This window comes from Sinocyclocheilus grahami, unplaced genomic scaffold, assembly GCF_001515645.1.
Source record: "Sinocyclocheilus grahami isolate Dianchi unplaced genomic scaffold, SAMN03320097.WGS_v1.1 scaffold302.1, whole genome shotgun sequence".
In the NCBI taxonomy this organism is placed as follows: Eukaryota; Metazoa; Chordata; class Actinopteri; order Cypriniformes; family Cyprinidae; genus Sinocyclocheilus; species Sinocyclocheilus grahami.
The window spans coordinates 846998-864741 of NW_015505481.1; the positions used below are offsets into that span (position 1 = coordinate 846998).

Sequence of the window (17744 nt, forward strand, 5' to 3'; positions counted from 1 at the left end):
ATCTTTCTGGTCTCCTCCAACAAAGCTGTCACCTTTGAGGAGATCTCTGTTGAATTATTCAGACCGGAGGTGTGTCTGTGCGGCGCGGGACTCGCCACTCACCGCTCTGTTCACCTTCTCTCCAATGCGGAGACCCAGAGGCTCGAATCAACACAACCGGATGAGTTGTTTTCTAATTCACACAAAGGTAGCCTTTAATTGAAAACATGTCTCTGGTGATTTTACCTCAATATTGACTGTAAACTACTTGCTTTCCCACTTCTCTGTCTCTCTCTCAACGTCTCTATTGATATCTGAGCACGAGCACTCCATTATCTTAAAGTGTGAAACAGACTCAGATGTGACTAATTGTTTTAAGAGGGTCCTGAGACAAAAGGGTCAATGAGACCTCAAAGTGTGATGAAGACAAATCTGTCCACCTGCAGACAACAACACCGAAAAAACAACAAAAAGGTTTCACTTTTTTGTGTGTGTGTGTGAATTTACGGAAACAGCGTTTAAGTTTTCTAATCAGATTATTCTGAATCATTGCATTGTCAGCATAGAAACCAAATTAGGACTTTTAATTCCAATGCAATGTATTCCTTGCAGGCGTTTTTCCAGGGGACCCTTTCAGCTAATAGCATCAGTGTTCTTTTTATTTATTCACAGGCTGTTTGTAATGATAGTAAACACAGAGATAAAAGCTAATGAAATACTTCCTCGCTAATGCATTCACCCATCCTCCGGTGAAGCTCTCTGACAGGTCGGCGACTGAATTTGTGACAAACACGCAGTCATTCTGCAGGTGTGTGTTATGTAAATGGAGACAAAGAGCCGGGCTCTAAATCTGAGTGATTGTTGGTAAAAGCAGCTGCTGGGTCTTATGATGCTTTTAGCGCCGCTGTAATCCATCGCAGCTCATTGGAGGATGGAGAGGCCTGGTTGTACTTCACACTACACTAGACAGATAAGTGTGGACATGGGCAGTGGACAGGTGATTTATTGAAATATGATAACAAATGATAAGGACAAATTTGTACCCAAAAGTATAAATATTTATTCATTTATAAATATTTTTTTATTATTATTGTGAAAATTTAGAAGGCTATCTGTTCTGTTAGGGTTATGTTTTATTATGTTATCTGTTCTGTTAGGGTTATGTATGGATTATGTTAATATTTTATTGACATTTAAAGCATTTTCCTCCCAAAAAGTCATTACATTGATTGATTGATTGATTGCACACTGAGAATTTGGGACATGCTTAGTTTGCTAAAAATGTTTAGCAAAATCACAAATCTTAATAGTTCTAAAAAGGTATTTTTATGTTAATGTTAAATGATACATTTTTTATTATTCAAAATGTAGTTAATTTTCATTTTTAATTTTGGCTTGAAATATGACTTTGCGATTTCTGGAAATTATTATTATTTTTTTCAGATTTACTACTGTTTTTTCTATTTTAAGTTTGTTTTATATAGTAGATTGTTATTTAATATATTTAATTATATTACATTATTATTCAGTTATATAACATAATATTGTATTAATGAATTTGTAGGAAAATATATATATATATAATAATAGTAATACATATTGTTACCATTACTGTTAAAATGACTGATTTTGTGATATAATATTAAACCACCCAACCCTACCTGCAAATGTGGTGCTTTGTTACAGGATGTGTTCATAAAGTGCCAAAAACCCACAATGGTACACTTCGTAATTGTTTATCATTGTACGTTGCAACCTTTAGGTGAAGTCATTGATGCATGGGGTGTTTTATAGCGCAATTTTTCGATCTCATCAAAATTCACATTGTTTTATATCCGAGGACTCACATCACATTAAAGCCCTTCCCACTCAAAGCATAAATACGTCACAGCAGTCATAGTCACCATGACAATAACCGTCCCTCTCTCCGAGTCTTCATCGCCTACTCGTTTTCTGATCTCCCTCCATCTCTGTGTTATGAGCAGGCAATGTTTGTGTGCCTGTGTGTGTGTGTGTGTTTGAGGGAGTGAATAGAGCTGAATGGCTTTGAGTGGCCAGTTTGCCAGGTCACCTGTAGACAGTGATGGTGGGAGAAGGCTGCGGGGTTGAGCCAGAGGGGATTTCTGAAGAAGCCCAAGTGCCCTGATTCACTCTGAATCATCGAAAGCCCTCACCATCCACCACAGAAACCTGTTCTGTCTCTTTCTTAAACAAAATGGCTAAAAGCATTTCACAGAAACAAACACAGACCCATGAAAACCATAAGCTGGTCTATGTGGCCTCATTAGGTGCCGTTTGTTCAGTATTAATTCAGAGTTCTTATTCAAAATGCTGGTTGATGCCTAACATTTGGTTGATCCGGTTGAAAAGTCATTCTGTCCTCTTTTGTAATTGCATTGTAAGATTGTATTGTAATTCTATCTATCTATCTATCTATCTATCTATCTATCTATCTATCTATCTATCCGTCCGTCCGTCTGTCTATCATCTATCTATCTATCTATCTCTGTCTCTGTCTGTCTGTCTGTCTGTCTAATTTGTTTTGTCATGCCATTTGATGTATTTCCAATTTAAGTTTGATTTTATTAATTTATAATGTATCTTATTATATTTTCCCACAGTGTTTTGCTAGGATCAAACTGAGCCTGAATGGATGCCAGTCACATATTTGAGAATATAAATAAATATATGATAAAACAGAGGTTTAATAATCCGTGTATCATTCGATCATTAGTTTTTTTATTTAATACTGAAAGTAGAAAAATGAGAAAACGGCTCTTTTTCAGTTTTTTTGTTTTTTTCCAAAAAACGAAAAACGAGAATTCAGCTTAAATTTTCGTTTTTCGTTCATGGGTGGAAAAATTAATAAACAGCTTGAATATTCGATTTCTACACGTGGGCGGGAATTAAACGCCCCTTTCTGCTGATTGGTCAGCCGAAGATCAAACTGTGCCATCATCAGTTCTTCTGCAGTATCATGCAGCAGAATAATAGTCCTCCACTGCTGCAGTTGTACGGATTAATAACCCATTTTATCAATTTCATATTTTTCTCATCAAACAGACTAATGAATAGCTCGACACAACTCGTACCGGGGCAGAGTCTAGACAGGTCTTTCTTCTGTGTAGACCAGCGGTTCTTAAAGTGATAGGGGGTCCGAGAATAAAATTTTTGCTAATGCCTAAAGTATTTCCAGACTGTAAAGTCGCTTTTTTTATCATGATACATATAGGGCTGGGTATCGAGTTCGATACTTTTTAGGCACCGACCGAATTGCCTCGATACTATCGAGTATCGAAAAACGTCTCGTCGTTCGGTACCAAATTTCGATACCTAAGGGGTTAATCTCATCAGCGTCAGTAAGGCGCAGATCGATCAGTGTTTGACATTCGCGAGAGCGATGCGAAAACGTACGGAGCAGTCTGCTCGTGGTATCTTACTACAGCCTAATACACCGATAGGTCTGCACAGTCGGTCCGCGACTGTGACACTCAGAAATGTGGCTCACACGTGAGTATTTAGTGTGAATGCGTCCCAGCCCCCATAGATGTAAAGCTACATTTACACTGGTGCGCTTTTGTTTTAAAATGAAAACGATCCTCGTCTTACTGGCGTTTCCACTGCGTTTCAAGCCGGCTTTCCACTATCTCCGACAAATGACAGACCGAAAGCGCGTGTTATGTGACCATTCATGCACACTATAGCATCATGCTACATAAGACCAGGGTTTAAATTGGGCCGGGGGCCGTCTGGGGCTGAGCCTCGGCACTTATAGACTCCAGGGCTTGACATTAACTCATTAACGCTAGACAAGTAACATGATTAAAACATCAGTAACCAAAAATAACTATGTAAACACCAAAACGCAATATTATTCTGATGTTATTACATTTAGAGTAAGTGGCGAATAGTGGATATCTAATGTATATAATGCATCTATTGACGGTATAAGGTTGCGCTGCTGAGGCGAGGCTCACAGCCTCTCCAGGAGAAATCAAAACGCACAACACTAAGAAACTCAGCATCCTGAGGTAAAAATGCAAAATGGAAAGTTTTTATATTTAAAATACAGTTAGTTAGGCAACATCACACAACGTTTTCACCATTACGACTGTTTAATAATTCTATAAACAGTTCAATAAGTAAATACAATAATATTAGGTCACTTACATTTTAGGCAGAAACAGCGCATCTCACAGCAACCAGCCGATTCATTGCTGATTGATTCCGTGTTTTGAACGAATCGGTTGAGTCAAAGTTTCATTAGCCCATGCATAAACATCTGATGAATCTGCCGTTTGAACGAATCGATTGAATGAACGACTTGATGACTCACTCATTAAACGCTCACTACTGCCACCTACTGGCGTTTCAATTTAGTTGAAAAGTATAATTTCCACCATAATTTCTTGTTTGTATATTAAAAAATATTTAAAATAATCTCATAATAATTATTTAATGCAGTTGTATTTTTCAGTGTCAATTGAATTTATAGATCAAATGTAAGAATTTGAAATGAAAGTATTAATGAGACTAGTGGGAATAGAACAAATAATTTGCACAAAAAACAAAACACACACATAACAAATCTCAATTTAACCCCTGCATAAGACAATAAATAAGATTTATATTCCGCTTTTACTCAAAACTCACTTTAAACCACCATCAAGTTTTTGTAATAACTTCAGATTGCCGTGTGTGTGTTGGCCATGTATTGTTGATGAAATTAAATATGTTATTACCTCTGAGTCAGAGCAGCGATCATGGAAGAGAGAGCACAGGCAGACAGCGCTAGAAACTGCTAATGCTCATCAGTAAATCAGTAGAAAATTAATAAAAATTACGATTCTGTCTGAGCTAGGTGATTCTGTCACACGCACTAGTGTAAATGTAGCTAACAGATGTGTAAACTGAAGACTATTTAAGCTTTATTAAAACTATTTGCACTGATTTTTTGTTTGTTACATTTTGTTCCTTTGTGCAGTGGCTTTGAGTCTGTATAAACATCAACAAGCTGAAAAATAAAAGCAAAGTTTTTTTTTTTAGATAATGTAATCTTGTTCAAATGGATTTCATAAAATTGGTATCGAAAAAAGTATCGTTCAGGAACCGGTATCGAAGTCAAGGTATCGGTATCGATATCGAAAATCTTTGAACGATACCCAGCCCTAGATACATAGGCCTACTGTGATTTATTCCAAAGTGGCTTATATGATGCATTTAATGTAAAATCATCTAAATGAAGCCTTTTAAAAGACAAGTATTCCCTGTGGTTGATGTTTGTGGCATGCGCCAGAAAGATGCTCAAGGAGACCGAGACGCGCTAAAGCAGCGCATTCTGTTGTTCTCTTTATTTTTCAAAGGCATGACATTTTGTAGTTATTTTGAACGAAACGTTACACAAATAAAAATACATTTTACCATACAACTATAAATGACAGAGTATTAAGTTATTTCCCCTCGATGGGAGAAAAAAATCCAAGTGAACATCAAGCAGTACTCAATATTAATTTAAACTGCTTTAAATATGACTGCTGCTTATTTCCTGTGCACTTCTGTGCTTGACTGTAGTCATGTCTGTCTGCTTATTGAGTTTATTTAACCCATCGCAATTTATTGGAACTGTGTGAACTAGAGTCACTACTCACCTTAATGTTGTTCTAAAGGCTTATTACTTAATAACACAAAAATGTCCTGCTCCCACTTGCCAATTTAATGGCAGAGAATGGTGACTTTATTTTTATTTTTTTTGTATCTGATGCATATCTGTCGTAAAATAATCCTATGCATCTCGTGGCGTATATTCCAAGCATTCTGAAGGTAGGCCTATACTGAGGGTTTGGTGAGAAACCAACCGAAATGGCAAGTTATTATATTTTATGACACTCTTGCATTGCAGTGCGAGTGCGCAGCGGCTCACGCTGCACACAAGTGCATATCCTTTTGAGATATAAATTATAATACATTTTAATAAAACACAAGACTACATTATATAACTAACAGTAGGCTAATATTTGTTGTTCTCTGGTTGTCAGTTCTTGCGTAAACATTATAGGCCTATATATACCCAAGCCAATTTATTATTCCTTCCTTTTTGTCTTAGTGTTTAAAATATTTATTTTGAAACAAATTAATTAATTAATTAATTACTTAAACAGACTTACTGGGTGAGCAGGGTAGGCTAAGACAGCTGTCATATCATACCCTGCCATGCCCAGCTGATGCAAAGAATAGAATTTATATCTACACAGAAGAAAGCCCTTTCTAGACTCTGCCTAGACTCTAGATGAGTTGTGTTGAGCTATTCATTAGCCTGTTTGTTTGATGAAAAAAGGCTAAATGTAGTTGCAATAAATGTGTTAAGAATCCGTACAACTGCAGCAGTGGAGGACTATTATTCTGCTGCGTGATACTGCAGAAATACTCATGATGGCACGGTTTGATCTTCGGCTGACCAATCAGCAGAAAGGGGTGTTTAATTCCCGCCCACGTGTAGAAATTGAATATTCAAGCTGTTTATTCATTTTTCTACCCCTGAATGAAAAACAAAAATTTAAGCTGAATTCTCGTTTTTCGTTTTTTGGAAAAAAACGGAAAAAACTAAAAAGGAGTAGTGACATTTTTCTACTTTCAATAATAAATCAAAAATTATGATTATGAAATTATGAAATATAATGAATGATACACGGATTTTTAATGTTTCAATCATATCTGTCAGATGGGTTTTGATTTGGTCCATGGAGCATATCAAAAGAATTTGAAGGCAAAAACAAAAGGTTGATTTAATTTCAAGTTATTTCTTGGAATGCATCCATTTTAACAGTTTTAACAGTACTGTGCACTGATACTAGCTACAGAGAATTGCTTAAAATGGAAATGTTTCAAACACAAACCGAGCATTTGAGCTGTGTACTCCTCCTTTAATGCAGCAGAGAATGTGACAGTATGTGTCAGAATGGTTTCCCCCTACATAGGGCGCATGTATTTGGTACGATAAACCTCTTCATTAGCCGGTCACATGTTACGCCCGAGGGCAGAAGCGTTATTTTTGTTCATTTGTCATCTTGAGCGCACAGCCGAGTGAACAGGGGTTGTCAGTGAATGCACAAGACGGCATGCATATACATGCACATACGCACACACATATACACATAGCAGCAGCTTACTAGGACTGTGCTCATTGACCTGATAAATGCATAAGAAAATGCTGCAAAATAAACACACCAAGACACGTTTACTTTTGTATTTACACATAAAATGGACTCCTGTAGTGTGTGTGTGTGTGTGTGTGTGTATTTGTATGCGCTCCAACGCAACAAAATAGACTAATGATATTTTACTCTCTCTCTCCTCTCTCTCTGTTCTTCATGGCTGCAGGAACATTTCGAGGTGTCTGTAAGAAGATTGACCACTTTCCGGAGGATGCAGATTATGAGCAGGATGCAGCAGAGTATTTACTACGTAAGTCTGTCAAAACAACACACATCAGGGGCGTTTTCTCTGGAGGAGGCAAGGCACCTATTCAAAATAAATTGAATGAGAAAATAATCAAATATAGAAAAGGCAAAAACAATTATTTCAAAATATGAGCTGAAATATTGTGTACATCACTCATTTTTATGCAATAGCACCGTCCAACAGTGATACCAGCAGACAAAGGGGGAGGCAGTGTCTCTTTTGGCTTCTTTTGGTTCTTATTGAGTACCTATAGCGTGACGTAAAGGTAAGGTCAGGGGATGGTAAAATTGCCTCCATGTCACTATGATTGGCTGATTATTTTGTCAGTGCAAAAATACCCACCTAGTGTGGCCCACAAATTGCCTGAATTGGTCCAAATTGTGGAATCTGTCTAATTACAAACAATAGACTCAAACAACAACCACTCGGACAACAACCACCTATCAAAAATGTCATGCTTTCCACAAAAATATTAAGCAGCACAACTGTTTTCATCATTGATAATAATCAGAAATGTTTCTTGAGCAGCAAATCAGCATATTAGAATGATTTCTGAAGGATCATGTGACACTGAAGACTGGATAATGGTTGCTGATAATTCAGCTTTGCATCACAGGAATAAATTAATTTGAATTTGAAAATATTTTTTTAAAGTAGAAAATGGCTATTTTAAATTGTAATAATATTTCACAATACCACCATTTTTCTGTGTTTTTTTAATCAAATAAATAGAGCCTTATGAGGCTTATGAGAGCATATGAGGCTTCTTTTAAACATCAAGAAATATTACTGACCCTTAACTTTTGAGCGGTAGTGCAAGCATACAGTAATGTTATAGTACTGGTTGCATATTGATGCTGTAAGATGAAACGCTGTTCTCATATAAACCTCAAATGAAACATGTATTTATACTGGACTAAAAACTCAAACCCAGAAAAAGGACTCTGTACAAGTCCATCACACTCACAGTCACAGATCCCCGACTGCTACGGTCTCCCCCACACATCTCAAACGTCTCACAATCACCCAGACTGATGATATGCATAGAAAAGGGTCATATTGGTCAGATGGATTTTTCTCGTTTAGCCCTGCTGGGTTTCTTCAGTTTCTGCAATGACCTCCACACTTTTTACCATCTTATAGATTAGGTGCAGCGTGTCTTGAAATTGCTTGGTGACTGAAGCTGAACAAAGTAGATGCACGCATTCAAGCATGTCATGGTTTTGCTTAGTGATAAATCATGCTTACCCACAAGTCTTTACACTGTCATGGCCGTTTGGTTGTACTATTTAAGTGACATCTTTTTTAACTGGCTCCCCTGTGTAAATTCATACATATTCTTGGAATGTGTTTGTTCTCTCATATGTGTTTTTGCTTGTGTGTCAAATACATTATTTACCAGATTCCTGTGATTATAAACCAGTCACACGTTAAAGGGATACTTCACCAAAAACATTCTGTTATTATTTACTCAACCTCATGTTGTTTCAAACCTGTACACTGTTATTTGTCCTGTGGAACACAGAAGTAGAACATTTTTAAGAATCGTTTTGCATGAATGAACATCACTGAGAAAACTACTGTGATGGTGCGGTATCAAACTGGACTGGTCTTTTAACTTTGTATTTGTTTTAATTTCATGATTTCTATTCATCCTCCGCCACTCGCCCACCCACATTAATTTATTTTATTTTCCCTCTGTTCAATTAAAAATATGAGGAAAAAAGGCAAAAATGAAATAAGTAGCGGTGGTTTCTCTGTGATGTCCATTTATCAAAAAGCAACCAAATCAATCATGTGTAATTTAGATAAATATGTGTGGAGATGGAATGCTCACAATACTGCTAATGACCCATAAATACACCCTGGACATCAGGAATTAGACCTTTTACAGTAATAGGCATTTAGAGGTACAATTATAAATTATAATGTTATTTGCATAATACTTATTTAATAATAATGTTTTTTTAATTATATACACTTTTGGCGAGTATACAAGTCAAGTGTGGGTAAATGATAACCTTACCTGAAAATACTAGGAGTTATGCATTCAACAGGGTTGGAAACATGTTATTTCTGATATGTAAAATGTATAAGGGTTAATCCCCAATGTTAGTGTAGAATGTAGTGATGTTTATCTTTTATAGATTATTTTGTAACTTTTCCTTCATATCACGATGTATAACCGAGTGTAATGGATTATCCAAAAAAAATAAATAAGGTAGGGCAGTGACTTAGTTCTATTCTTCAATTGTTAATGGGATATTGAGATGTGGGCTTTCACTCAAAAAATTGATGCAAGCTTGCAGCTGATGGTGGATGGCTGGGGTTTTATGCATATTAATGGTGTTTTCACATATACAGGTATTACACTTTAAAGGGACAGTTCATCCCAAAATGAAAATTCTGTCATTAATTACTCACCCTCATGTCATTCCGAACCTGTAGGACCTTCGTTCATCTTCGGAACACAAATTAAGATATTTTTGATGAAATCCGAGAGCTTTCTGTCCCTCCATTGACAGCAAGGAAACTACCATGTTCAAGGCCCAGAAACGTAGTAGGGACTACGTTGAGGTACTCTCGTGAATGGCAGCAGAGACTGACTGGAAGAGAAAAAAATGTTGAATAAATTAATTCTTTTTGTTTTCTTTGTTCAAAAATAGTATTCTCGTTGCTTCATAAAATTAAGGTTGAACCACTGATGTCACATGGACTATTTTAACAGTGTTCTTGCTACCTTTCTGTGCCTTGAATGTGTCAGTTGTGTTGCTGTCTATGGAGGGTTAGAAAGCTCTCGGATTTCATCAAAAATATCTTAATATATGCTCTGAAGATGAACGAAGATCTTACAGGTTTGGAACGACATGAGGGTGAGTAATTAATGACAGAATTCTCATTTTTGGGGTGAACTATCCCTTTAAATGAACCAAACCCAGTTTAGTTAAAGTAAACCAAAAAGTGAACAATCTGCAAGTAACCTCAGTGCTTTTGGTGTTCAAAGAGGGTGCAATGGAACCATGAAAGGACCCAAAATGAACTGTACTCAGACCACCTCCTGAGGTTTGTTTTTGGGTCTGTTCAGGGGGATCTGAGATCATTTGGGATGTTTGAGTTATGTGATTTTAATTAAAAATCAAAATGTCAAAAAGAAAAATATACACAGATGAATCTTGCATTTAGAAAATAGATAGGAATTTATATTTTATACAGACTTTAAGGCACTTTTGTGTTTTCTCAGTTGGTGGATATGCGCTGTTGTTGAATGGAAAGGTGTAAAGAGTGAAAATTGTTTAAAAAATGACTGTGTTCTATGGGGAAAATACAAGCATATGGGTTTGGAATGACAGAATGTCATTTTTTATTTTTGGATGAAATATCCCTTTAACAAAGAGTCCAAGAGCAGCCTTCCACACTTTAGTTTTATGGAGAGACTAATGTGATGTGAGATCTTACTGCATGTAAACAACAAACCACAGCAAGCGGGGTTTCTGCCAATAACTATTTACACTAGACATCTCAGACTGAAGTTTCACTGGGGGTGAGTCTAATTGTGTTCTATGGGGAAAATACAAGCATATGGGTTTGGAATGACAGAATGTCATTTTTTATTTTTGGATGAAATATCCCTTTAACAAAGAGTCCAAGAGCAGCCTTCCACACGTTAGTTTTATGGAGAGACTAATGTGATGTGAGATCTTACTGCATGTAAACAACAAACCACAGCAAGCAGGGTTTCTGCCAATAACTATTTACACTAGACATCTCAGACTGAAGTTTCACTGGGGGTGAGTCTAACATGATCGGTGTCAGCATGTCGACCGTTTGTGCAATCGAGAAGCCACAGATACAGACATCCTACCCAGACTATAAGGGCAAGAAAGTCCACTGCTTTACAGCTCCATTTGCTGCCCTGTTCATAGTGCTAATAGGCATGCCATTCAGAACAATGCAATGAAATACATTCATGAGCACTACAAATATACATTTCTGAGCAAAAAAAGAGCTGATTTTGAAGGGAAATGCCGTTGAAAAGCTTTTCCCTTCTCTGTTTTTTTCTCTGCCTTTGATTCACTTGATCTTTATCTGTCTCTCTCATGGCGTACTTTAGTTGCCCTTGAGATGGCTGTTTTTCCCTATGAGCATTGTTCTAATTTCTCTGTTATTCGTTTGAAGCAGAGGGCCGTGTCCTCTGGCCTAACATGCTCTGCATGCAAGTTCAGACAGGCATTTCACATTCTGCCCTGCACATCTTTGTCTACAAAATGCCCACCGCACAGACTTCAGGGGATTCATGAGGCTGATAACCTCGACTTGTTAACCAGAGAGGCCCATCCGTCCAGTTTTCAAACTGAAAAGTCTCAGCCAAGCACAAATAAATGTTTCAGTCGTCCCACGGAGGTCTTACCCTATGTAGATCTTACCTGTCAGCGAGACGATGGACCCATCAAGGACGCAGATGTCATCCTTTTTGTTGCATGCTAATGCTCTGTACAATCCTCCTCAATAAATATCTCCCATTTCCAGCTGTAATTAAGCATGGCTCGGCCACTGATCCATTTTTCAAGGATGGCAGGAAAATTGGATGATGGAGGAGTATTTTGTCTTCCCCTGGGCATGAATATATTAATGAGGTGTGCCATGGGAGACTGCTGATCCACTGAGGAGAGAGAGAAATGAAGGGGAGGGAAGGAGAGTGACATTTGTTAGAGAAAGACAATGAAGCCATGGTGCAGTTTTCTTCACAAACAACTTACCAACTGATCGTCAATGAATGTGTTAATCTGCTTAATGATCAAATGATATTTAAAGTCATCAGAGATTTCATAAATGGTTAAAGCAAAGGTTTGTGCTCGTTACTTTAATGAATTAATGAATTGCAATTCAAAGATATTCAGTACAGTCACAAGGTGACATTTTAGTAGTTCTGCAATAAAACAAATAATTTTGTCATTCATTTTGACTTATTCTATCATTTCACCCCCATTAGAGCTCGTCACAGCAGATCATCCGCATATTTATTTGTTTTACGGTGGATACCTTTCCTATTCATTTTGACTCGTTATAACTATTCACTCCATGGTATTAACAGAAGAATAAATTTTTTACATTTATCCATTAAAATTGTCAAAAAAAAATATGAATTTCAGATATCATAGAAATAAATATGTTTTGGTATAAATTAGAGCATCCTTACAAATGAACTGTACCTCCAAAATAAATGTATTAATTTATGAAATATAATGAAAATATATTTATGAAATATATAAATTCTACATATTTATATAAAGACAGATTTTTTAATCAGCAATTCATACTGAAAAATCAAATATATAATAAATTGATTTTCATTGAATATCATTCCATTTCTATTCTACTTACTGTTTGCAACCTCATTTTAAATGAAGGAATTAAAATGTACTTTTAAAGGCATTCTAAATTCAGTTCTGACCCACAACATTTTGCATGACTGTGCAACAGTTCTTTATTCAAGACTGGACAAAGAAAGTGCATGTAAACGTGATGTTCTTGCATGATTGTTCAGTGATTTGCATTGTTTTATATTATTATTGGTTTACATAGCTATCAGTGTTTTGTTGTATATATAAACATCACTGTCAGTTTTTAAATGCACTGGGGTAAAGGATAATGTAAACAATGTAGCAATGCTACATTTCAGAAAAAGCGAAACGGTCATATTTTCCTATCACATTCACTGGTTATTTCATCTGTAGACATGATTGCCCCTCTTGTCCCAAAATATTTATTTCTTAGAGGAGAGGCGCTCAGACGGGCAAATGCTGCAGCGCTGCGGTGTGCATAGCAATAGTGTACTGATAAGGGCAGTCAACTAGGCTATTGACATTGATCCTGACACTCTCAGATGCCCCTCCTTTAGCTTTTATCCTATTTCTGAAGAGGCTGATCAAGCTTGATCTGAGGCAGAGTGAAGGAACGAGGAGTTCAGCCAGTCTGAGAAGCCCCGTGTGTGCTGCGTTTTCTGATCCAGAACTGTCCGCAAATAATTGGAAGGAAGTACGAAGCATTTGCGACAGATGCTGTCTGTTGCAGTGCTCAAATCTGTGAAGACTTAACTAAACACAGTGCTTCAAGGAGACATTCTTTCTGCAGAGCACCATCAGATGGCTCGCTCGGGATGAAGTGTTCCAATGCCGGGTTATTAGACCAAATACCTCTGACGAGACAGACTGATTTACACCATAAATCCAAAAAACGTATGTGTCCCATAAAAGTCATTGTATCAGTAAATCTAAAAGGCATAGTTCACCAAAAATGTCATCATCTATTCACCAACATGGCATTTTTTTTCTGTGGAACATAAAAGGAGTATAATGTCTAGGCTGATTTTGGTTTCGACACAGCAAAGTATAGCATATATGTTCATGCGTATACATAAAGTAAATAGACAATCACAGAATTATAGATGTATATTTAAGAAATAAAGTATGAGAGGACATCATATTACAAATATTTCTACATAAAGACCATTTTAGGCATGACACAGTGGAGCAGACTCTACACTTTTATTCAAAAGTTTGGGGTCAGTAAGAATTAAATTGACCAAAAGTGATAATGAAGATGTTTAAAAAAAAGATATTCTTACTGAACTTTCTCGCTTCAAGGACACATTCTTTCTGCAGAGCAACATCAGATGGCTCGCTCGGGATGAAGTGTTCCAATGCCGGGTTATTAGACCAAATACCTCTGACGAGACAGACTGATTTACACCATAAATCCAAAAAACGTATGTGTACCATAAAAGTCATTGTATCAGTAAATCTAAAAGGCATAGTTCACCAAAAATGTCATCATCTATTCACCAACATGGCATTTTTTTTCTGTGGAACATAAAAGGAGTATAATGTCTAGGCTGATTTTGGTTTCGACACAGCAAAGTATAGCATATATATTCATGCGTATGCATAAAGTAAATAGACAATCACAGAATTATAGATGTATATTTAAGAAATAAAGTATGAGAGGACATCATATTACAAATATTTCTACATAAAGACCATTTTAGGCATGACACAGTGGAGCCCCATTAGGACCTCATGAGCACACAAATGAGCCTAACTCCCTCCGCTACAATTGAATTGTGATGAATCAGTCCTTATGATTGCAGCGAACGCGCTGCCGATGACAGAGCGTTGCTTTGTACACAACAATGCCCTTGGAATTGCCTCGTCCTATTGGTTATGATCTAAATATTCGACGGCAAACTGCTAATTATTTACCCTTCAATATGATGGCGATGATAAAAAGCTAATTAAAATGTTTCAATTGTTCTTTTTTTCTGTGTTCCGCATGGCTGCTAAGTGATGCATTCTTGTGTAATGATACGGAATGATGAGCCACAGCTGCGTGCTGAGCCGTAACTTTCTCTCTCTCTTTTCTCTCTTGCCCTCTCCTCTGCTGTTACTCCTCACGCAGGCCTAAGTAACATCATCGGTATTATCGTGTACATATCTGCCAATTCGGGTGACCCTGGCCAGAGCGATTCAAAGAAGAGCTACTCATACGGCTGGTCCTTCTACTTCGGCGCACTGTCCTTCATAATGGCCGAGATGGTGGGCGTGCTTGCCGTGCACATGTTCATCGAGAAACACCGGAAGCTGCGCACCAAGTCCCGCACCGAGCTGATCAAGAAGTCGGCCTTCAGTCGCATCCCCAGCTACCGCTACCGATTCCGCCGGCGCTCCAGCTGCCGCTCCAGCGAGCCTGCCTCGCGTGACGCTTCACCCATGGGCAAGAGCGGGTACACGGGCCCCGCTGCGGCAGACATCTCCATGTACACCCTGTCCAGGGATCCCTCCAAGGCGGCAATGGGTGCCTTGCTCAACTCCGAGAGGGAGTTTTTGCAGGCTCACAACTCCAACGCTAAGGACTTCAAAGATGCAGCCAACAGGAGGACCACTCCAGTCTGAGAGAGTTTAAGCACAGAGGAAGTGCCACGGCCAAGACGTTACAACCACAGACTTGAGCTGGACCCCAGCAGGAAGAAGAATTCACTCGAGGCCTGCAGGGCTATAACCCTCTTTCTATAACATTATATATAAATATAGATGGTAATTGTTAGATCATTGGTGCTTCCTTTTAATCCTCATTTTTCAGTCACTGTTTCTGTCGTTTCACCTGACTCACACGTCCCTCCCCCTAAGGGCTACTCGAGTAGAATGCTAGTCCTCTCCTCAAAGTCATTTGTTCTGCGACTGGAGTTCCTGAAGTGGTAGCCCAGCAAAACTGTGAAGCCCTCTGAGGGGGAGGATTGTAACACTTCTGACAGACAAACCGAAAGGCTGTCCTGATACTCGCCTTATGCACAGCTCAGTAGCCCATTGCTGGTGAGTGCTGCCTCACACTCACAAGATTGTATACATTGTTGGTTTCTCTCCCGGGTCGGAAATTGAGCCCACAACTAGTGCCACTGTCTCATGCTTATCACCCCCACTCATGCCACCTACACGCTGCCCTCAATCTACTTGGCTGGGTTCTGCATGCCATCCACACAGTTCTGTTATTTTTTATTTTTTTAATGTTTACTCCCATTATTTCCATTGCAAAAACCCCTGCATAAACTTTTATAACAGGGTTAAAATGCTTGTTATTAAATATGATCTTTTAGCCAAGCAAAGTTTATTGGTATTACATTGTTTTCATTGCTATTTTAATGATTTACAATTTTCTGTGATTTACAATGATATATCCTTGATAAGAAGTTTACTGGAGGCCCTTTTGCTTATTAATATGGATATTGTGGTCATTATTATACCGTAGAGGTTTTTTTTCCATCATTTAGCGAAAGAAAAGCAGTTGGCTGCCAAATGTATCCCCACTCATGCCACCTACACGCTGCCCTCAATCTACTTGGCTGGGTTCTGCATGCCATCCACACAGTTCTGTTATTTTTTATTTTTTTTAATGTTTACTCCCATTATTTCCATTGCAAAAACCCCTGCATAAACTTTTATAACAGGGTTAAAATGCTTGTTATTAAATATGATCTTTTAGCCAAGCAAAGTTTATTGGTATTACATTGTTTTCATTGCTATTTTAATGATTTACAATTTTCTGTGATTTACAATGATATATCCTTGATAAGAAGTTTACTGGAGGCCCTTTTGCTTATTAATATGGATATTGTGGTCATTATTATACCGTAGAGGTTTTTTTTCCATCATTTAGCGAAAGAAAAGCAGTTGGCTGCCAAATGTAGATTTCTTAATTTTCAATAGTTCAGATGTTTTTGGAGAAAATATTGTTCATACATTTACCAAAAGCTGTGCATCAAGAGTTTATAAAAATCAGAATGTTATGAAATCAAAAGGAACTGCCCTGAGTACTTGGACCATTCACATATCATGAATAGACAAGCCTCTAAATGGGCTGGAGGGATTTTCAGGTTCAAGTCTATACACAATAACAAAACAACAACAAAAGCTATGCTTATGAACATGCATACAATACTTCTTTGAAAATATATACTGTTCATTCTGTCTACATTAATGCTATACTGAACTTAACTACAAAATATAAATGTATACTGTGATTTAGTTGCTTAGTTAATGTTATCAATATCATACTGATGAATATAAACTCCAAGGGCTTTTGGTTTTCAAGTAACAAGCATAGAAGGGCTTTAAAGAAGTTCAGCCAACAGAGAAAACAACAGATCTGCCCTTAAAACTAGTTACATTGAAAAAAAGAAAGAAAAATTCTTTACCATGTATGCAAAACACATCCAGATGTAATGATATAATGTATACCGTAAGTTTTCCTTCGCATCTGTCGCAATTATTAATCCCCTTGTCAGTTAGGTAGAAACGGAAGTAGATCCTGAAACATCTATATTAATGTAGTTTTTCCAGAAATTCACCTCATTTCAGAACACCCAAGAGCTGACGTGCATGTACTTTAGCCTCCAGATTCATGCAAGCCAGTCATTCATCTCCAGTTTTATTTCATTCAGCCTACCGAAGTCATGCTAGCAATCTGCCGCCTCACTGGGAATATTACTGTAAATGTTGCCTTCTGTTTGGATCCACTTTATGTTGTGAAATTGTGCTGTTCTGGGTCCAAAACTAAGTGTTTCGTATTTGAAGGAGTCCACCGGAGTGCACTGGGCACAGTTGAACAGTTTAACCCTTCAAGTCTCTCTCAGAGCACCTAGTGCCTGTCTCTTCTGCCTACTCCGAGCGCCCGTCGCCGGGTCTCTCACTTTCGCTCGCTTGCTCCTTCATCTCCATCACAGCCTCGCATCAGCTCCTCTTACCAGGACTGTTATT

General features: G+C 37.7%; 1 protein-coding gene across 1 annotated transcript in view; it reads left to right on the forward strand.

Moving 5' to 3' along the window:
* The window catches only part of LOC107601254 (voltage-dependent calcium channel gamma-3 subunit-like), a 36634-nt gene extending 20639 nt beyond the window's left edge, over positions 1-15995 (forward strand). The window contains exons 2-3 of the mRNA XM_016293368.1: positions 7357-7440; positions 14893-15995. Coding sequence (XP_016148854.1) covers positions 7357-7440; positions 14893-15386 — 578 coding nt within the window. The 3' untranslated portion in view covers positions 15387-15995. The remainder of the gene's footprint in view (positions 1-7356; positions 7441-14892) is intronic.
* Positions 15996-17744: the final 1749 nt, after the last annotated feature.